Genomic DNA, 22776 nt, shown 5'->3' with positions numbered 1-22776 from the left:
AACTAAAATTAAGATTCTGAAGGTGGGAAATTCATGTTGCATGATATATCTTAGGAGAAATCTGAATATTAAAACTGAACCACTCTACATGATTCACAAAGTGTATATGTGTTTTTAAAAGCTGAGGCAACTCTTACTCGTATTTTGGGTCAGTTAGCTCTGGATTTGGCAAAGAGAAAAAAAAATACTTACTCAAAAGCAGCATATGTCAGGAGGGTAGCTGCTGAAGAAATAGCAGATATTCCACACCCAATATAGGTAACGAAGGTGAGAATTTTCGTGTTTTTTGCATCCAACTGTGAGGCAGTTCCTTGAAGGTCCTACCGAAAACATGAGAAGCAGCTGTAAGAATCTCTCTTTTCATGAGAACGGGGTTTTGTTTTATTAGAAAGTTCACTGATAGAACTTAGAATCTCAGCTCAATCTCAGAGGCTAAAAACAACAGTGTAAATCAAGACAAGCGTACCTCGTTTTACTGTGCTTCCCTTCAAAGCACTCTGCAGATATTGCATGTTTTACAAATTGAAGGTTTGTGGCAACTCTGAGTCAAGTTATTTTTCCAACAGCATTTGCTCATTTTGGGTCTCTGTGTCACACTTTGGTTAATTCTCACAGTGTTGTTTCAGACTATTATTATTATTATTTTTCATTATTATTATTTTTTTATGTGAGCAATTATTTGACTTATAAAACGATGCAACAAGTTTTAAAATGACACAAAATATAACTTTCGAAGCAACATTAAAAAGTGAGTATATTTAACCATACTCAGCTCATTACAGAGCAAACAGGTGAGTGCAATAATAATTCATGCTACAGCACATTTAATGAACTGGCAAAACAGAAAGTCTGTCGAAGGAAGGCAGAGGAACTTTGTCTTTTAAGAATTAGAATCGAGGGGCTCCATAATCATCTGGCATCCCCTCAATGTTGTACCTGTGGGTTAGAAATGTACATGATGGGAACTCCAGGGATCTTCCGGTTTCTTCCTTTGTTTAAGGTCAAGGTCAACTGTGGCCACAATGTAACACTTTGTACTAAGCAGTCATCTACATAGGTTCCTTTGTGCGTGCATGGTAATCATTCAAATCTTGGATCCTTGGCAATCCTTAGAGCCTCTCGATACTTCTGCCCCAATTTCTCAGTTTCCGCCATTATCCAATCAGTTACACAAGAGATACACTTGGCATAGAGACAGTCCATCATTGACTGTGCTAAGTCCGGTTTGGCTTTAATGGAAAAGTTGATGAAGCTGGTATCGACCAGGATGTGGTAAGGTGGGCCCAGCTGTGTGTTATATTGGAAGAATAAGCAGGAAGAGTGTTGGGGGACTTCTCTTTCCTTGAGTGCACTGGGATCTTTCTTTTCTTTCTTTTTCGGTTTTAATCTATCTTTTTCTTTAAGTCTCTGATCTCTGAGAATAAGCATTTGCTTCATGGTCGCATACTCCCGTGTTTTCTTTTGCTTCCCCATGTTCACACCGCACTCTTTGTTTCTTCTGGAATCACCATCCTTCATTATTATTATATTTGTTATGGTGACCAGTGATCTCTGATGTTACTGCTATGATTCACTGAAGCTCAGATGATGGTTAGCATCTTTTAGAGCAATAACAATTTTTTAAGAACTTTTATTGAGATATCTATCATTGACAAACAATAAACTGCATATATTTAAAGTGTGCAATTTGATTTTTTTTTCTTATTAGTAATGTATATATGGCAAGACAATTTTTAATTAAGGTATCTACACTGTTTTTTTAGAGATAATGCTATTGCACATGAACAAACTATAGTATAGTATAAACATAACTTTTATATGCACTGGGAAACCCAAATATTCGTGTGACTCATTTTATCTTGATATTTGCTTTATTGCAGTGGTCTGGAACTGAACCCACAAAAATATCTCTGAGGTATGCCTGTACTGAAATTTCCATTTATTGCCCTCTTGTGGCTCACTCCATGAAACAAAAATGTAGCATTACTGATAGACATGGTTTTTTATCATTACCCTATTACTCAAGCTCTTTGCATACCAGTATAACTGGAAGAGCAAAACCACCAGGTTTCCTAACAAAAACTGGGGGAAAAAAAAAAAAAAAAACTGGAGAGGAGGTCGTTGTCTTGCATAATAAATGACCAAACCCTTCCTATCATTTGCAAGGCTGGGGACACAAGTATAAATGGAGGCCACCGTGGCCCACATGACCAAGCCTTCAGGTGGGCTCCGGGTTCTTTGCTTGGTAGGGAGGGGCTCAGCCGAGACAGCCAGAGGCTGGTGCTGGTGCGTGGCTGCTGAGTTCAGAGAATAGTGCTGAGGCTCTCACTGTGGTCATTTCAGAGCTTGGTAGATATCGGGTGGGTGGTCTTTGTTTTTTTTTTCCTAGATGAGAAGTCACTAAGAGTTTGGGGGGGGGGGGGTCATAGTTTTTTGATACCTATAGACCTGAAAGGGTGCCACTTAAAAGTGCTAGGGGTTGTTGTGAGTGAAAAGAAGTAAACATTTTCTAGCATGTGAATACGAAGGCTTAATTTTAATTTCACTGTGCAGAGGGAGGCAGACTTGCAAAGTCCTGACCTGGTAGGAAAATCTTTCTTTTCTTCCTTAAATGGAGAATTGGGTTAGGGATAAATCTTGACTTAAGACCAACCACTCAAGCCTTGGTTGGAGGAAAAAGGTATCTCCATTATGCAGATGTTTGAAAACGGAGTCTTCTTGAAAAAGGGATATATTCCAAAAGGAGTACCTGGTTTAAACTTTTAGGTCTTCAGTTATGAAAAAAAGTCTGTTATAAGTTTTTCATTCTATAAGGTTAATTTTCTTTAATTTTCACCAAAATGTCAATAAAATCTGCTACTGACACAAAGACCTCCAGTAAGTGGTATTTGTAATGAGCGTATATGTGTGTGAAATCATGAGATGGGACTTAGTTCCAGGTTTGGCTGATGCAGTGAGGAGGTGTCACAGTTCCTCTATGACACAAAGAAACATACAAAGTGATCAAATTCAGCGGACGCAGGGACTCAGGGTCAGAGAGGACCGTCCCTCCTCTCTCAGGAATCTCTCAAACACTGGGAGGACGTGGGACTCCCACGGCACATGGGATGGCGTTTGAGTTGGTGCCACTTGACTCACTGGTAGCTTACCCCATCCAACGTTTTGGTTACTCCAGGATTTTATGAGGCCAGAGAAACATCTTGGGAACCTCCAAAGGACTTGTCATTACCTCTTGAAAAATCTATGGCTCCCATTTAGGCGATGCAGTAGACTTGCAAGTCACAATTAAAGCCACAACTTAAAATGTAAATTGAATAAAATAATGCTGTTCACGGTTACATATTTACACATAATTCTTAAGCTGTTTTGTACTTTTAGAGAATGAAGATATAAAAATATTTGTTCATCTGAACTCGTCGACATGAAAAAGTACTAATGTTAAAAATATGAAAATCATTTTGCACAGCAAAGTAAACTATAAATAAGACAAAAACTCAACCCTCAGAATGGGAGAAAATATTTGCAAATGAATAACAGACAAAGGATTAATTTCCAAAATATATAAACAGTTCATGCAACTCAATATCAAAAAAACAAACAACCCAATCAAAAAATGGGCAGAAGACCTAAATAGGCATTTCTCCAAAGACGACGTACGGATGGCCAAGAGGCACATGAAAAGCTGCTCAACATCACTAATTATTAGAGAAATGCAAATCAAAACTACAATGAGGTATCACCTCACACTGGTTAGAATGGGCATCATTAGAAAATCTACAAACAGTAAATGCTGGAAAGGGTGTGGAGAAAAGGGAACCCTCTTGCACTGTTGGTGGGAAAGTAAATTGATACAGCCACCATGGAAAACAGTATGGAGGTTCCTTGAAAAACTAAAAACAGAATTACCACGACCCAGCAATCCCACTACTGGGCATATACCCAGAGAAAACCATAATTCAAAAAGACACATGTACCCCAATGGTCATTGCAGCACTATTTACAATAACCAAGTCACGGATGCAACCTAAATGTCCATCAACAGATGAATGGATAAAGAAGATGTGGTACATATATACAATGGAATATTACTCGGCCGTAAAAAGGAATGAAATTGGGACATTTGTAGAGATATGGATGGACCTAGAGACTGTCATACAGAATAAAGTAAGTCAGAAAGAGAAAAACAAATATATTAACACATATGCGGAATACAGAAAAATGGTACAGATCAACTGGTTTGCAAGGCAAAAATAGACACAGATGTAGAGAACAAACATGTGGACACCAAGGGGGGGAGGGGGGTGGGGTGGGATGAACTGGGAGATTGGGATTGCCATATATACATCACTAACAAAAAAAAAATATCAAATTGTACACTTTAAATGTATGCGGTTTATTGTATGTCAATTATCTCTCAATAAAAGTTCTTAAAAAAATGAAAATCAATTTTACTACAAATAAATGTAGCAGAAGACATGAAATTTTTCATACATTTGTAGATTAGAAGATATAATTATGAATCTGGGGTAAGTTTTTAAATTTCTCATATGGTGAATGTGTCATGGGGCAAGGTAGACTCTGGGAATATCTTATACAAGTGAATAAAGAGTTTGTACATCAAGAAAGACTTTTTTTTTTTTAATTTTTTTTTTATTTTTTGGGGGGTACACCAAGTAAGAAAGACTCTTAACAACGTCATGGTGGTCTGGAAAAGCTGAAAGGATATGGGCACATCACCAGAAAAGATAAATTTTGAAAAGTTTTTCTTCCAGAAGTTTATAATCCTATAAAAGCAGCCACAGTGGAAAATGGAAAAATAGCACTGAAAAATGCACACATGCAAAACTCATTATTTAATCAAATGACAACAGAAAAAGTAATATATAATTACAAATTCATAACAAACTTTAAACAATATTTGAAAAAACGAACCATTCAAAGTAACAGGAAGCCGAACTTTGGTTATTATAAATCATCCCTGAATAGTGATTGTATTACTGTTACCTATTTATCTAATATTAGATTTACAACACACACAATCATGCTGAAACACACATACAGTTAAAACAATTCAATGAATTAAGCTAGAGCTTATATACCTAAATGATTAATGATGCAAAATAAGCGTTTTATGAAAGAATGATGCTGTCACTTTTAAAAAAGAAGAGAATATGGAAGAAAACAGGGTTTTTAAAAAATTACTTAGGGAAAACATGCTATAGTTTAACTGTTCATTTTCATGGTCTGGCAGTAATTGAAAACATTTATATTTTGGGAAAGTTAAAAAGTTATTTTCTATGACTGTCCTCTTTTTTTTTTCTCTTTTCTTCCCCAGCTTTATTGATATATAATTGGTAAAGAAAAAACTGCACATAATAAATGTATAAGATTTGGACTTATGTATATACTTGTGTTATCATCACCACAATCCAGATAATAATATATCCATTGCCTCCACAAGTTTCCTGTGCTACTTTTTCATTTGCTATTGTTTCTGTGGTAAGAATGCTTAATATGAAGTCTATCTTCCTAACACATTTTTAAGTCCACAATACCATATTATTAACTATTTTACATTGCAGATCTTTGGAACTTACTCCTCTTGTATAACTGTAACTTTATACTCATTGAACAACTCCCTGTATATCCCTCCCCACATCCCCTGGTAACCATCATTCTACTCTCTACTTCTATACCTTTGGCTATTTTAGATGCCTTATATAAGGAGAATCACGCAGTATTTGCATGACTGTCCTCTTCTTAAATGACTTGGTTTTATCCCTCAGAGCTTTAAGTACTGGATTGCCAGGGAAATGACAATGTGCAGGGCTGCTCTATGACAATGGCCATTTACTTAAGCCAAGGAGATCCACGAGCTAATCATGGCATCCCACAGTTCCTCGGTGCTTCCTACCAGTCCCACGGGAAGTGGGTGTAAGATTTAAGGGACCAGATAAACATAACCTGATGTCTGTGATTCGAATTCAAAAAGCTTTATTGCCTCAGCACACATTACTCCATATGCAACTAAAAACAAATGTGGTTTGATCTGTTTACGGACACTCTACGGAAACAATGGCTCTGTTAAGATCTGGAGGGTGTACTTCGCACCAGAAAAGTGTCTGCAGAAACACAAGCATAACAGATCATAAGGTAAAGGTGTAAGACTGTGGATGAAGTCACACAAGGTGCTGGTTGTAAGGTGGCTCTTGCAAATTTGGTGGGCTGAAAAAACTTATCAATGCTATCTAATTTCTGCTTAAAATTGTTGGACAGGCTGGCTAATGAGATAAAATTAGGGCCAGGGGAAAGAAGGCAGGAAGAAAGGAAGGAAAGAATGATATGAAGGCCTAGTAGTAAGAGAAACGTCACATCCATCATCTCTACTGCAGGCCTGACGCCTCCACGCTATCCTGGTCACTAGTCTGTCCTAAAAGGCTGCGATCTCTAGAGAGGGATTGCAGTCATCTGGGGTCACAATCAGATCTCCAAGCACAGTATGGTACAAAGTAACATTCAAACATACATGTGATAACACATTATTTGAAAGACAATTTTTGATGAAACTTTTCACAGCGCTCTTCCATGTTAGTAAAACCCAACATCTCCTTCCTTTTTGTAACTTTTCTCTCTCTCCCTCCCTCTGTCTCCCTAACTCTGTTTCTCTCTTTATTCCAGGATTTCATGGTGATTTTCTTGTTTCTGGGATTATTTATCATCACTGTTAATGCCAAAGGAAAAAAAAAAGTAGGATTCTTTTCTATACTTATCTTGCACATTTTAAATACATGATCTCTGCCAATCAGATTCTTCATCAAGAATCAAGATTCAGGAGGCAGATGAAAATTATCAGGAAAAAAATTCCCCAAACACATAATCTAAAAAGGCTGACTCACAAAAAGAAACATGCCTTCCAAAATTATATCATTTCAAAATGAGTTTAGATGTTCTTCCCCTACCATCAGAACCCCAAAGTGGGTGAGGTGGTTGCACAGGCACACCGTCTCATTTTTGTCTGAATCTCCGTGTCTGGTACATCCTGAAATGTTCCAAAATCCAGAACTTTCTGTAGGAGGAAGTCAACAAACAGTGTGAAAATAACAGCAGGTCAGTTCCTTCTCTAAAATAAATGAGCTTTCCCTTGGGGAAATATGCCTCAGTCTCTTCTGCTTTGCAGTTTATCTGTAAAATGGATACTATTTTGAAAGCTGCCAATACTTAGGATAATTTTGATTCCTGGAACCATAGAATGTTAGGGCTAGGTGAGCAATTAAGAGATTAGGTGGCGGTTTTCAACTGTGTTCTACTGAAGTGCCTCAGGGGGTCTGTAAAAAATTCAGTTAAAAAATTTTAATATATTTAAATATTTTAACATATCTTTACTTAATATAAGTATATTGACATACATTTAATATAAATATATTTAATATAAACACATATTTAATATAGATATATTAATACACAAACTGATATATTATTTATTTAATATATTTTAAAGTCAACTTCTGTAAAAAGAACATCTCTTTTCAAATATGCTACATACTAATGAAGTTTCTAGAGAGCAAAATGATTTTTTAACCCCTTGGGTCAATCCATGTCTCTGTGAAGACATGAGAACAAAGGTCAGCTTCCTTAGAACACGCTATTATGTACACGGCAGTCATGCAAAGAGACAACTTACTGTAAATGCCTTTAACACATCTTATCTGACTTTTACGGTATGCTATGGAATATGAACGAATCATATATTTGAAGAGTATTTTAAGACTACAAGGTGATATCATTTTTACTTATGTAGCTAGTAAATCTTCTCAAATCTGCAGCTAAAAACCAAACAACAACAAAAACCTTCCAGATAAGATAAGCAGTATCAAAAAAAGAGCTTTGGCATGCCTTCAGGCCACATCTCCGAGGAGCAGCCTGCACTGGTGCTGGTTTGATTGGGCCACCATAGCCCACTGGGGAACCCCAGGGGAAGGTGACCCTTAGCGGGCAGAGGTGGGCAATTTCGTCGCTTCCCCTTCCCTTCACAGACTTCACACCTAGTGACTACCCCTTATTTCTGCCTTTCTCTCCTGACTGTCAAATGTCATTTTGGAGGCAGTTCATTTCTTTCAAGTAACATGTATCTGTTATAAACGTTCCTAGAGTTACAGTCCTCTAATATGATCTCCCCCCGTAATCTGTGGTCTGGAAGCTGGACTTGACACTGCATGCCTTGTGCACATCAAGTAATCTCCTCCGAAGTATCCTAGAAGAATGTGATCAAACGTATATTGACATTCATCTAAAAGTAGCAATAAAAATATATGCTGTGGTTTATAAATAACTGAAATTAGAGGCGGTTTCTTTAAAAAAAGAGTCGTCTGCCTATCGCTTCTTGCACTGAGTAAAAAGCTACAGAAATGAGAATTTGCTTCCCAAGCTACCTAAACTAAATTTTGCAGCCCAGTTGCCATCACACTTACATTGTAACTCACTCTGATTTGGGATGGAATTAAAGAAAATGGGGGTGTCTAGCAATGTTGAAAATTCAGTTGTTATTAAGACAGCCAATATCTTAAAACTTACCGTTTTTGTTCAGATCCCAGAAGGCACAGATGGGATCAGGCACTGCCTATATTAACATAAGAACAAACACGAAGTTGTATTGAAAATAAATGAAAAATCATGCAATTTGAATACGGGGAAAGAGTAAAAAATGCTAAAGTTTTCACAAAGAAATAGATCATAATTAGTCACGGCAACGTGACCTAAGACTAGCAGGCAGTTTAGGGGTGTGCTCTCACAGACTTTAAATGGAAATTAACTACAACCCCAGAGGAATCAGGTTACCCATTTATCTTCAGGTTACTAATTATGTCTCATCATAAAATGCAATTCTCAGCATTTAGCAAAGCTCTTTAAAATTTTACTTCCTCTTCAAAAATCTCCTCCATGTCTAGGGATGTGCCCCAAAGAACTGGAAGTAGGGACTCAAACAGATACTTGTACAACCATGCTCACAGCAGCATTATTCACCATAGCCAAAAGGTGGAAGCAGCCAAAGTACCCACCACTGAATGAATGGATAAACAAAATGTGTGTGTGTGCAGAGGAATATTATCCAGGCTTAAAAAGGAGGCAAATTCTGACACATGGACATATGGATGGAACTTAAAAATACCAAGTGAAATAAACCAGTCACAAAAGAACAAATACTGTATGATTCCACTTATATGAGATACCAGAGTAGTCAAATTCACAGCGACAGAGTAGAATGGCGGTTTCCAGGGGCGGCGGGAGGAGGGATGGGAGCTGTTGTTTCATGGGGACATAGTTTCAGTTGGGGAAGATTACGAAGTTCTGGAGGTGGATGGTTGCAGAACAACGTGAATGTACTTCATTCCACAGAACCGTACACTTAAAAATCGTTAAAACTGTAAATTTTATGTTATGCGTATTTTATCACAACACAAAAATTCTTTATGGATGAAGGAGCTGAAACAAAGAAGGCCAAAGGGTAGAACAGGGAAGTCTCAGAGGTTCCGTGACAAAGCAGGGCTAATTCTTAAGAGGACTTCAGTTCCAAGCCTCAGTGCTTATCAGCCAGCTCACTTCCCGCCTGCCTTCCTGCCTGCCTAATGGTCGAATCATGACTGGGACCCACTATAAATCAGGGGGAAACTGTGGTTGAGCCATTTAAGACAATAAAGAACCCCCACATAATTTTATCAAATAAACAGATGACAGCAAGGGCAAGGAAGCGAAAAAATAAAAAAGAGCAACAATTGCCAAGATTTTAGACAACTGCTAAACTCTCAAAAAATGTCCTGGTCCTCCCATTTCCCTTCGAAGCTTTTCCAGTTTCAGTAACTTTGCCTTTAAAAAGGCAACCAAAACCTTTAGTGACACAGCTGTGCAATGCATCTCCATCTAAGTAATTATGCTTCATTTCTTAAAAGGAGTGGCTCTTTCCTTCACTTTTATTATTCTCCTGCAGATGACTGAATCCTAGGTAAGACCAGCTCCCCCCACCCCACCCCTGCCCACTGCCAGCATGTACCGTGCCAGTACAGCACTACCTGACTAGCTGGTCTCCCCTCCAAACTGCCCCCTCCAAAAAAAGGACCAGTTACGTCTAATCATATAGTCAAAAAGAGGCCCCGCAATTATATGAAATAGGCTGCCTCTGTTCCATGGCTATTTGTAGCTTTTCCTTACCTGAGTTCTTGTATGTTTGATTTTAATTTGAACAGGATCCTTCAGACCCTGGATAGTAATGTTTCCAATACTGCATGCCATTACATAACTCACTAAGGTGCCCTTCTTGGTTTCTACATCCTTCAACAGAGAAAAAAAGATTGTGTATTAGAAGCACACACTTTTATTTCAGTGCTCCAAAGTAAGCAATCTGTCAGCACTTTTTACACTTAAGATCTTCAGTTATGGAACATCCTGTTTATAAGATCAAATTGCTAGCTTTCCTGAAAGAGCTCTGCTATTTCCCTTATTATAATAAATACATTGAGGGAACATTATGAGCCAATGCTGTAAGGCGATGTTCATAAAACTTCTTTCTTCATTGCTGTGACCAATGCCAGCCAGTTAACATCTGAAACAATGCAAACCCACAAATAATATACACTCATAGAAAGCTATGAAACAATTAGATCATTTCCCTACCCTAAAAAATAAATGAAGTTGTTTTCCTTTAGAGAAGTACCAAGGAAATGTGGTGTGAAAAATACAGATCAATTCATCTTTCATGTCCATGACAGCAGTCTGTTTAGTAATGTAAACCTAAAATGTAATTCTACTGGATTAAAGCCCCACCAGAACTTCTACCACCTCTGACTGTACATCTGCCGGCATCTGTAGCTTCCACTTCAAAGATAAGGCTGTCAGGAAATCAAATGAGTGAATCTGTGCTACAAAATGACTGGGACCAATAGACTGTTTGACCAGCAAGATCTTCACCACTTTCTCCTTCCCTTTGTGTTTCTTGTTGAACCTCCTGAATTTCTCTATCACAGCTTATAAATCAGCTGTTTTGGAATAACTACAGGATTCCTTAAATGCTACCTAGTTCTCAGCATCCAGAATATAGCTTTTTATTACGTTTGTGTGGTCTCTCTCAATAAAGTGGCTATGGCTTGGGGATACCCAGCCTTTCCTTTAAAAATACTGTTCCCTGTGTGAGAGAAGTACCATAGAATCCTTACATTTTTTTTCACTCTGCTATAAAATTACTTTAAAAACCAAAATACATTTTCTAATAACATTACTGACTGGGAGATGCTGAAGGAGAAAGAAATGATCGCATGAGAAGATGAGACTCAAAATGAAACAGTGACAGATTCTTACAACTCTAAGTCTTCCAACTCCTCCCACTGGGCTCCACCTCTGCTCTCAATGGCCCCCTCCCCCACTATTCACATCGTCTAGCACCTACTGCATTTTTCGAATTATTATTATTTTTTTGGCTGCACTGGGCGGCATGCAGGATCTTAGTTCTACAACCAGGGAAACCCGTGGCCCCTGCAGTGGAAGCTCAGAGTCTTAACCACTGGACCACCAGGGAAGTCCTCTTGTATTGTTTTTAAAGGTGACATTGTTATAAGCCTCAAATTACTTTAACAAATGCAGTTTTATGTGTCTGTAGCTATTAAATCCTTCAGAGCAATTGCATGTAATTATATTAATATACTCAAAAATTTTATATAGCTTGTTCTTAAAGCATTTGTTGATAACTTTTTAAAATTTCTGAGTTAATGACTGTAAATGATTCTATGGTCCTCCTTTTACTTTCGCGTAGCCTCCTTTGCCATTCATTCCTCTAAATATGACATATGGTGCAGGTCTATTAAAAATATTTCTGTTGGCTTTGAAACTTGCAGTTCTCTCTTACATAGGTCACATTGTTTGATATACACAGGTTATCTTCAATTTAACAGACAACTTTTATTGAAAGGGCTCAGTGAAACTGCTCAAAACGAGCTGGACTTTCAAGGCAACCAGAGGTCACCAGTGTTTGCTGGCAGGGGACTTTCTAGTATCTGGAAATGATGCCAATAAAAATGATAATATGTGCTCAGCACAATGCCACTCTACTCGGGGGATGTGGGAAGGCCAAAGGCCATTTGAAATACTAATGGAAAAACTGATTAAAGCCAAGAATGCTGCTCATTATGTAAACAGTGCTTCCCACTGAATTAAAAAAAAAAACACAAAAACCTTTCCTTTGGCACACAATTTCTTTAACTCCGAAGACCTAAATTGATGGAGAGCATAAAATACTTAACAAAAGAAATAATAAATAATAACTTCTCCATAAATTCCATTTCTAACTGTATCACGCAAGTCAATCTAATATGATTTATTTAAAAAACTTGAATGGACACATCCTATTAATAAGCATATAATGGTCTGAAATAAAATACTTAAATAGATATGTTAAAATTTTTCAGTTTTGAAAAAACAGTAGACTAATTTTTCTATACCTCCCGATTTATTTGTAAGAAATCTGGACTTTTATCTTTCCTTTTGAACAACAAAACTCAATTTGTGATTGACAAAAATAATAATTTAATGAACACTTACCTGGAAAAGTCCAGTTTTATTGAAGAAAGTAAATTGTACTCTTTTAACTAATACAGAATCTTCTTCACTTAGGTTCTCAAGTAAGTTTGGAGGCAAAATTACAGAAGCCAACAGATCCTTTTGTTCACTCTGAAAACCCATCTGTCATACAGAGACATCGGTTGAGTGATCATATTTAAATTGCAATGATAACTTTACTCCACAGGAGAGCAACTGCCAGCATCAACTCGGCCAGGACCAGGGCTCCCCTTTACCTGCACCACCGTCACTGCCCTCACAGCTGAATCCCTCTCAGCCAAAGGCCTGGATCGCATTCGAGTTTTGCAAATGTGGCAAAACAGAATATGCACTGACTTTAACTAAAACAAACTTAGAAATCTATAAATCAGTTGACATTTTCAAATACAAGAATTGTATTAACACAATAGATTCTGAGCTTTTCTCAAAACACGTGAAAAAACAATTACCAGGAAAAAAAAGAGATTAGAGTTAATTTGTTTGATTGCTGAGAATGAGTATCTTTGCATAGAGGAAGCAGCTGAAGTTTTATGAACATTCTTGGGTATCATTTTTCCTGAACCCACAGATCAGGCCAAAGAGTGTTTTCTTGCAAATGGACTTGAAATGAGACTGAGGCTCACCACCTTTTCATTCTTAAAATGTAAAACAGAATTACCCAAAAGAGCCTTTGGTCCAAAGTAGGAAAAAAAGTTCTTCCTTATATCCAGATTTTAAAATATTCTATCTTGGTTTATCTCCACAGCTAAGAAGCATTACATGCCACTTACGTGTTCTCCCATGTCAAGGGTGATGTTTCAATCATTTCATTTGCCACATGGCTAACAGTGTCCAGCACACAGTAGGAACTTTAAAGTTATTTGCTGAAGTGTCACGTGAACAGGTCAGAAAGGGCTCTATTAATCTGGCCCCAGTTTTCTTGCCTGGCTTCCTCATCACCTGCCACTCCTAGCCTTCTATACCATTGGTTCTCAAAGTACAGTCCTTGCAACAGCAGTATCTGCAATATCTGGGAACTTGTTAAAAGTGCAAATTTTGGAGATCCACTTAGGAGCTCTGGGGATGGGATCCAGCAATCTGTTTTGATAAGTCCTCCAGCTGATTATAATGTAGTTTGAGAAGCACTGGTAAAGAGAATATACCATGCATCTTTCTACCTTTGGGTCCTTGCTAAAGGTCTTTCTTCTGATTGAACTAGTCCCCATACTCCACTCTCAATAAGGTGGTACCCACTCATAGTTTAACAGTTCGTTCTACTATCACCTCCTGTAGAATGTAAGCTGAAAGTATACCTCCTCCCTGCGTCCACATGCCTTATGGTTACTGCTGCTGTTAACCTTAGCCAACCTTCAGACTTGCCTACCACCCTGGAACTGACATCTCCTTGCAGTAGCAACTAGCAGAAGGACAGAGATTTTAATTTTTCTAATCAATTAAAGAAACCATTGGCTTATTACCTGGAAATATGATTCACCATTGCTTGCAAGACCAATGCTAAAATTTGAAATTTCATTGGTCCCTGGGAGTACGGATGATATTCCAAGAGCCAAATTCTGAGTTGAGATATTCACATATCTTTGGTATGATCTTGGTAGGTATATCTTCAAAGCCAATTCATCAATTGTTTTTAAAGCTCTAAAGAAATGACAAAGCACACCACTCTTAAGTAACACATTTTAGGTACCTGCACACATGCGGTTTCCTGCAGGACAAAATACAAACCAAATATAACTGTCTTTAAGCTTTTCAATCTTAACATGACTACCCACAAAATTACCCCAAACCACGATAACATCAGTTAAAACAGTGAATAGTAGAGATAAGCGCATCCTTAAGAGAAACACATGCTTTAAGGAAAGGCAACATCCTAAACAAATACTCTGTTTTAGTGTTTCTTTGCTCATATGAAAAATACCCTTCCTACTTCATAACTGAGTGAGAATCAGAGGGAATAATATGATGAAAAGCATTTTTTGAATTGCAAGGCCCTGTAAAAAAAGTTTGTAATTAATATGTGCATAACGTGAGTTAGAGAATACATTTTAACAAAGACAAAATTTTCGTCAAAGAAACTTGGTTGAAAGGAAGGAAATAGAAAAAATTAAATATCTTAATACTAACACTTTAAGTGAAATAATTGGATATAAACTAAATTATGTAAAAATAGGTATATTTCACCCTGCCCTAGGCATTTTCATTTCAGAAGTATAACAGTCACAGAGCTGTGGCTGTTCTGTGTCCCAGTCTGTAGGATAGTGATCTATAGCAACCAAGTTATGCCTAAAACATGTGAGCTGAATGTTTGCTAAGTATCTCCATTGCAAGCAAAAAGTAGGGTCATAAATTTATATGTATATATAATAGTTTATCTTTTGAATTAACACCAGTTAACCTTCTTCAGATGAAAAATGAAATACCAATTTTGTCTTTCTGGGACTATTTATATTGTCTAGCCAGACTGACAATCCTAATCAATTTGTAAATCATTTTCTCAGAAAAAAACAAACAAAAAAAAAACAAAAAAAACCCCTGAATTTTGAAGTTCATTCTGTGAATGATCTTGGGAAATATCAGTGGATCTTCTAGACATTTAAATTATGAAAGCTGGGCACCAAGCATTCAGATCTGTGAGAAATTATATGACAACACATGTATCCAATAAATTTTACTCTCCAGAAGAAAAAAAACCAAACTTACTCAGAAGAAGAGTCAAGCAAGTCACTGACTGGACTGGTTAAGATATTAGAAAATATATTCATTAAAGTTGAGCCAAGCGTTATATCAATGTGGTCTTCTTTATTTACAATCCTTTTGACCTGTTCTACGATGCTGGTAATATTGGCTGAGTTTAACGTCTGCCCATCACCAGTTAAATTTAAAATCTGATTGGCAACTTCATTTGCTTCCCCTAAAAAATGGCAGAAGAGCAACATACAGTTTTACCTGTGTATTTTGAGCATTTCCAGGAATCCAAAACACAGTATGATATTTCATCTCATAGTAAAGCAGCAAATCAAGTTTCCTGTGTGTACCCCTTACCACAATTTTAACAGGACAACAGTGTTTCTTTATACACAGAAACTAACTTCTCTCTTTACCCAATTAACTTAGGTAAATAACTTGGAGGGACCAATATTCACACGTAGTTCTAAGAGAGATGCCCCAGAATCACTAAGTAAGTATATATTTGCTGCTTAAAAAAATGTAAAACTATAAAACACTGATACAAATCTCAATTTATATATTTTCTTCTCCAGAATTTCCTTACTATTTTTAATCTCCTACAGAATGAACAGAACAGAAAGTCAGAATGAGGAAAAACAATATTTTCTACCTTAAGTGAGTGAAACAATCATTTGCTTAGCTTTTAATATTACAAAGGTATCACAGAACAGAAGAACATGTCTGAAAAGGATGAAAACCATGAAGCTTGAGGTCATCTCATTTTGCCTTTGAAAAATGAAGACAAATCTCTCACTTACTCAAGCAATTGGAGATATCAGGAGGCCCCCAGGAGGCTACAGATGTGCTGGGAGATTGTTGATGACTATAAAACAACAAAAAAAAAGGTATTTTAAATATTTGGCATAAATGACAGTATAGCTGACAAAATTAGTTAATAATAAGCTTTAGAATTTCCCTTGATATATAGGTAAGTTTCACTTGAAGAGCAAACTACAATACATTGACCTAAAACTCATATTAAAAGTTCTTATTGGAAAAAAAAATCAGGTGCATGCACCAGGGAAGCAAAATACTAGCAACAGCCTATATCCTAACCTAGGCTACATCAGGTTACTAAGGTTAAAAGCATAGTTGGTAACGTGGATGGAGTACCGCTTTAAGAATTTTCCAGATAAAATCTCATTTTGCTTTCACTTAACTCTATAAAGCAGATTATAATCCACATTTTATAGATGAGGAAACAGACAGATAAATCAAGGAATTTGCCAAGGTCTCACAGACAGGAAGAGGTAGACCACAATTCAAACCCAAGTCTGCAAGGCTCTGAAGCCCATTTCTTTCCTCTCAACCACATGTCAAACCCAGCAGTGAGGGCAAAGTATTTCTGCGTGGGCAGTTTCAGTGTCTGAATTTCCCTGCGAGAAAACTCTAATTGAAGGTGGGGTGGAGGGTGAGGAAACGGATTTGACTTGCTCTTTGGTGAATCCTCTACAGTCAACCTGTCTGAGGTTTCCGTTTAACACTTAGGAAAAATCCACGCCCTGAAAGTCTTCACTAGCAGACTGCCCTAACCTGGATCCTGTCTTTACTCTCTTTACGGCCTCTACCCCCTCCAATAATAACCACTCCAAAAGGTTAAAAAGACTCAGAATGTCACAGGTATGTTATCAGGCTGTGAGCTAGCTCTGTTCATTCAAACATAAGGTGCTTTGCTCTAGAACCACCCTCTGGTTTCCAAATTGTTCCATCTTTCTTCGGAGGAGGCTAAATTAGCATGGTGCTTAGAGAGAGAAAAAAGGCTTTTCTTGGTAACCTACCTGCCTCATCTTTACCTCACACGGATCTGACATACACAGAGATTCCCGCCCTTCTTTCCAATGAATATACACTGCATGGGAACTACAGTGCAACATCTGTAACCCTGGGAAGGTAGATAACATGGAATTTGCTGGCAAGTGAGGGACTTCCCTGGTGGCATAGTGGATAAGACTCCGTGCTCCCAATCCAGAGGGCCCGGGTTTGATCCCAGATGCATGCCGCAGCTAAGAGTTCACATGCCACCACTAAGGAGCCCGCCTGCCGCAACTAAGACCCGGTGCAACGAAATAAATTAAATAAATAGTTAAAAAAAAAAGAAGAAGAAAGAAAGTATTACCATGTCCGTGAAGCAGAGAAGCCCGGCTTCCCTGGACAGGAAAAATTGTATACAGAAGGCCGGATGGCTGGCCATGTATAGCCTTTGGGGTCCTCATCTTCAGGACATATGCCTATGTGAAAATAAGACCCAACATGAGAAATATTAACCTATTTTTTGAAATTAGAGGGTCCAGATGAGAGCAAAACAACAATGTTGGTAGTTAGGTATTTATTCCATGAGATACTAAAATACTAGGTTTTTATGTTCAGAATTTGTAACAGTTTAGAAGTTATGAAAAATAAACTAACTACATTTCATTTTCAAAATTACATCTTACAAAACTATCAAATAAAAAACCACATTTATGCTAGTATGAATATGAAACTTACAATATCATTCTAATGTAAAGCATTAGTAGACAGAATTAGTAAAAATAGAGGTTTATTAAAAAAAAAAAAACCGTCCTGAAAAACTCAAAATGTAACTTAATCTTTTTCAAAGGGGAAAGCCTATAAAATAGTGCCTCAATAGTGTTGTCACTGAGTTGTCAGCATATTTTATGAAAAAGTTTTCTACCTTCTCTGAAAGCATCTTTCACCTGGAAGTTTGCTGAGAAAATGGCAAGACACACATAGGCCACACATCTTACACACACTTCATGCTCCAATCACCCCACCTGTTTGAAAACTCTCCAGGAGAGTTTTATGATATAAATAACTCAGATTTTACACTTTTAAAATATCAAAATAAAAGCACTATATCAATAGCAACAACAAAATCTCGTATTTCTGAAAAATAGTAAGTTACACTAAGACTACCGGGAACCAGTATTGTAGTCACCAGCTGAACATTTAAATAACTTTCCCATCTATATTCTAAGCTTTTTTTTTTTCCAATTGGTAGAAATTTTTCTTCCTAGACCCACTTGCAGAAGAACAATAAAGTACAGAATTTAAATTACGTGGTTTAAATTACATGCCTAAGTATGCAGAGAGAGCTGTTCAGGGAGCCCTCAGTCTCTGAGGACAGAGACAAGGCTGGTCCTCATGAGGCTCCTTCGTCTCCTATAAACCACCCTTCATCACGCTCCTTCTCTGTGGATCCCTGTGTGTGGAACGGTAGCACCTGTACCCTGCCCATCCCCACAAAACTCTACTTATTAAATAAGGACGCATTTTCCCACAGAGGCTCAGGAACCGCTGTTGCTGCTGCTGCTAATGACAATCTGCATTCTTTAACCTCCACAAGTTCCTGGTACGGCCATCTCTGTGTCCTCAAGGGACTGGCTCCAGGAAGCCCCCAACCCCACCACACACACACAAGACACCAAAACCCGAGGAAGCGCGTGTCCCTTGTATAAAATGGTGTGTGTAATACTTGCAATAACCTATACGCATCCTCTTGCATACTTTAAATCATTGCTAGAGGGCTTCCCTGGTGGCACAGTGGTTAAGAATCTGCCTGCCCACGCAGGGGACGCAGGTTCAAGCCCTGCTCCAGAAAGATCCCACATGCCGCCCGCGAGCCACAACTATTGAGCCCACGTGCCGCAACTACTGAAGCCTGCGTGCCTAGAGCCCGTGTTCCACAATAAGAGAAGCCACCACAATGAGAAGCTGTGCACCACAACAAAGAGTAGCCCCCGCTTGCTGCAATTAGAGAAAGCCCAAGCAGCAATGACCAAGACCCAACACAGCCAATAAATAAATAAATAAATTTATAAAAAGAAATAAATCATTGTTAGATTACTTATAATAAAAAATGCACTGTAAAAGCTACGTAAATAGTTTTAAATATAATGTATATTTTAAGTTTTGCTTTCTGGAACTTTCTCCCCCAAATATTTTCGATCCAAGGTTGTTTGAATCTACAGATGCAGAACCCATGGAAATGGGGGGCTGACCGTGACTATGTATGTTGACACATTAGAGATGGTGGTTCCTCACAGAAGCAAAGAGGCCTGCTTCTTTATTACACTGTGATTCTGGCCTCAGTCATAATCATGCTCTTAGAGGCTGAGGAATAGCTGCTTCCCCTACTTCAACCTCCCACATATGTGTATAAGAAATGTGTGAAAGTTTCCCTTTCTTTTGAGCCCTACTAATATACCTAATCAATTGTCATCTAACATTAGAATGATACCTTTACTTTTTGTTATCCACATGTTGATCAATCACTTACTTTTCTAAAATATGCCTATCAAGCCTCATTCGTTATTCAGGTATTTAAGTGCCAGGGGATGTGCTGGTTGCTGGGGGGAAGTGGGAAGTGAGGGTGTTAGAAAAAAATGTGTTCTCAAGCCAGAGGAAATTCCTGTCTAAAGAAAATATATACAAGAACACAAACAAGTCCAGTCAAAGTCAAGGGTCTTCTAATGTGTACGGTACTCTAAGTCTGTGGACAGCCTGAAGTGGAGTCTCCAAGACAGTGATATCTATTCGTACATGATGATGTCAGAAAAGCCTTCACAGAAGAGGTGACTCTGGGCTGTCCTTGATACTATTTAGGTGATCATCAGGTGGGCAGTGAGAGGAAGAGAGAGAAGTGTGGGCAAAGACAAAGAAAAGAGCACGGCTCGCTTGGGGAGGTGCTGGCAGCATTACACCTGTGGCTGGAATTTAGGACAAGAACAGCGTCCAGATGAGAACTGAATCTAGGTCCAGGATAACTCCCAGATTTCTGGCCTATTCCTGTAAAGATCGTGTTACCACTAATGAACACAGAGAACATAAGAGAAAAGGATGTTTTATAACAAGAAATAGTCTTTTATAAGATTTATCTCATTAGAGATTCCATATGCACATATATACACTCTCTTTATCCCTAAAGTCGAAGCCAACTTGATCAAGGTTATCTTGGCATTTTGTTCATACTCTTAGTATTTTCATAACAGGTTCCTAAAATAGGATATAAATGTTCATCTGCCTCTTTGATTCCCTTGGATTCATAGGTATCAAGGTGCTATCTTTCATGCTAACTTTGTCACCCATTTATTAACAATGTTACCCACAGGATGAATTTCATCATCAGAAAAAAATAGCTTTAAATAAAGAAACACACAAAGAAAGAATATTCTTGTTGTTGTTTTAATTAAACCTGAGTATGAAGTCACATAAAATACATATCACAAAAAAATTAAAGGCACTTACCCAGTTGCCTCACATTCACTCTGTGTAGCCTCAGGCCCTCATCCAGGGATTCATTATTTCTTAAGAGCTTCTGCTGAATGGTTCTTCCTTCTAAATTGGGATTGTTGGTATCATTGAAAACTAGAAGGGCCCAAATTTCCAACCTAGGAAAACAATTCAGATAGAATTGTTGTTGGCATTGTTGACCAGTTGGTTGTTTTTTTGGTGGGAAAATAGAACATTTGGATATGAGGGTAAGAGGGTAACCATAAAGTTTTGAGACTGAAGAAACATGCCAAGGCACTCAAAGACTTCTGTCACTGCACAAATTACAATGTTAGAAAAATCTCAACATGAACAGATTTTTTGGGTACTGCCTGTACTATCATGTCATATCACCCCATTTCTTTTGAGAAATACTTTAAGTAATGTTTTATAGCATACATGCAAGAAAGGCTGTATTTGTGGTTAATTATATATTGTTTCTTTAAAGTCAAAAATAAAGGGTTTTTAAGAAAAAATAGAATTTCAACTAATCTGATTAAACTTTTAACTTTTGAAATTATTGTTATTGTTTACAAATAAGTTGCAATTTCTCCAGAATTGTGATAAATGATTTTCTATCTCCATGAAGCATTTACTAGCAGTTTGTACACTGAAAAGTTACAAAATAAGTACTTGAAATTCACTCAGTGATTGGTTAGCATATTACTGAAGAGGTTTATAGACTGTCTGACCTTGCATGTCTTTAAAAAGAAAATATCTCTATGGGAAGCAGACATATCCTAAGAGTCCCACCAAAACTTTGATTCTACAATTTGAAGCAATATAATTTTCTGTTCAATTGTAATCACAGCTGTAGTCAAGAGCAGAAATCAAAAGAAGCCAAAGTGAACTCAGTAGAATTGTTTCTGAAATAACTATGAAGTCCTCAGTGGCGAAGCAGTGGCATATTTTATTTATGAAATACTGTGGGTATCAATATAAATGAAATAGAGCATTAACATATTTGTGATGCTTAAAAAAAGAAAAATGAGTGAAATATTTGCTATTGAAGGTTAGGTGAAATTTTAAAATGGCCCTATTTCTTTCCCTAAGTATCTGTGCTAATCTCAAGGACGACATACTCCACAATTCTCATAATTCACTCTGAAAAGCTATTTACCTCTAAAATCATTTACTGCTTAATGTTCATATATGAGTCATATTTCGGGATGAGATAAACACAGATATGAAATATAATGGTGAATTGTGATATCTTAATTTTTTAAATGGTTTATTAAAAAAAAAAGTATCCCTTGATTAAACTATTGTTGGAAACTAAGCTTCGCCACTCCAGTAACTGAGAAATTATAGTTGGAAATGCGACCTTTCCTCTCCCTTGAATATTTAGAACACAGTACAATGTGGATGGTACTGACCCAAATACAGCAATTCAAGCATCACCATGCATTTTCACAGGTCTTATCTGTGTTGCTTTCCTCTCTCATCCTGGAAACTGACACAATTTTATGGTTCTGCAAAGTCCAGTTCTATCCATTGTTACTATCAATCGTTCTTTATTTGAATAAACCAGTCTCTGTGGCTCTGGTTTCCTGTCTAGGTGACAGAGTATGATAGCATTATCTAAAGCTGGGGTCTGTGTTAAGTGTTACAATCCGATCGAAAGAAAAGGTTGGGAAAAAAAGGGTGTGTAAGACTAGCAGGTTGTGGTTTGGAGAAAAACCATGAGAGTCTATAAAGGATCCTCCATGAACATAAAAGCAGCATAGAGCAGAAAGAAGGAGATGGAGGTAAGGACAGTAAGAACAAAGTTTAAAGCAATGCCAGGAGTTCGTACCAAAGAGAAACAAAACCTGTGGATTTTCCCATATACGCTGTCTAAATTCATTCTCCCTATAATTTTCTGTAAAATTACCCATTGGTTTGACAGACAGGAAACTGAGGTTCCATGAATTTAAATGTTTTTTGAACAAGAGTTTCTAAGGTGCTGACATACATTCATGATGGCTGATTTCAGTAGTGTCAGATCGTAGAAGAATCACAGTAAGTGCGACCACAGCAGGGGAGTGCAAAGTCGGAAATCCTGGCTTCTCATATTGGTTGATTGATCTTGGGCAATTCACTGGGTCTTAGTTTTGTCACTGACTGAAAGGGCAGGATGTTACCTGCCTTATCTGTGAGGGTGAGTCAAAAATTATCCACACTCCAGTTATATTAAAACTT

At 37.5% G+C, this 22776-nt stretch overlaps 1 protein-coding gene and 1 pseudogene across 8 annotated transcripts in view; both read right to left on the bottom strand.

Moving 5' to 3' along the window:
• ADGRG6 (adhesion G protein-coupled receptor G6) overlaps positions 1 to 22776 on the bottom strand; it is a 139616-nt gene that overhangs the window by 28499 nt on the left and 88341 nt on the right. For 6 of the 8 annotated variants that reach the window (XM_057739725.1, XM_057739717.1, XM_057739723.1 and 3 more), the window contains 10 exons: positions 20572 to 20714; positions 17441 to 17552; positions 16083 to 16147; positions 15298 to 15508; positions 14058 to 14235; positions 12583 to 12723; positions 10204 to 10323; positions 8572 to 8617; positions 6960 to 7066; positions 193 to 320 (listed from right to left, as the gene is read on the bottom strand). In XM_057739725.1, the coding sequence (XP_057595708.1) occupies positions 193 to 320; positions 6960 to 7066; positions 8572 to 8617; positions 10204 to 10323; positions 12583 to 12723; positions 14058 to 14235; positions 15298 to 15508; positions 16083 to 16147; positions 17441 to 17552; positions 20572 to 20714 (1251 nt within the window). The remainder of the gene's footprint in view (positions 1 to 192; positions 321 to 6959; positions 7067 to 8571; positions 8618 to 10203; positions 10324 to 12582; positions 12724 to 14057; positions 14236 to 15297; positions 15509 to 16082; positions 16148 to 17440; positions 17553 to 20571; positions 20715 to 22776) is intronic. The other 2 variants (XM_057739719.1, XM_057739722.1) reach the window with 2 other exon arrangements.
• LOC130855758 (rRNA-processing protein FCF1 homolog) lies at positions 888 to 1584 on the bottom strand (annotated as a pseudogene).

The sequence above is a fragment of the Hippopotamus amphibius genome, chromosome 6 (assembly GCF_030028045.1).
Source record: "Hippopotamus amphibius kiboko isolate mHipAmp2 chromosome 6, mHipAmp2.hap2, whole genome shotgun sequence".
In the NCBI taxonomy this organism is placed as follows: Eukaryota; Metazoa; Chordata; class Mammalia; order Artiodactyla; family Hippopotamidae; genus Hippopotamus; species Hippopotamus amphibius.
This window is presented reverse-complemented; position numbering and strand designations above follow the sequence as displayed.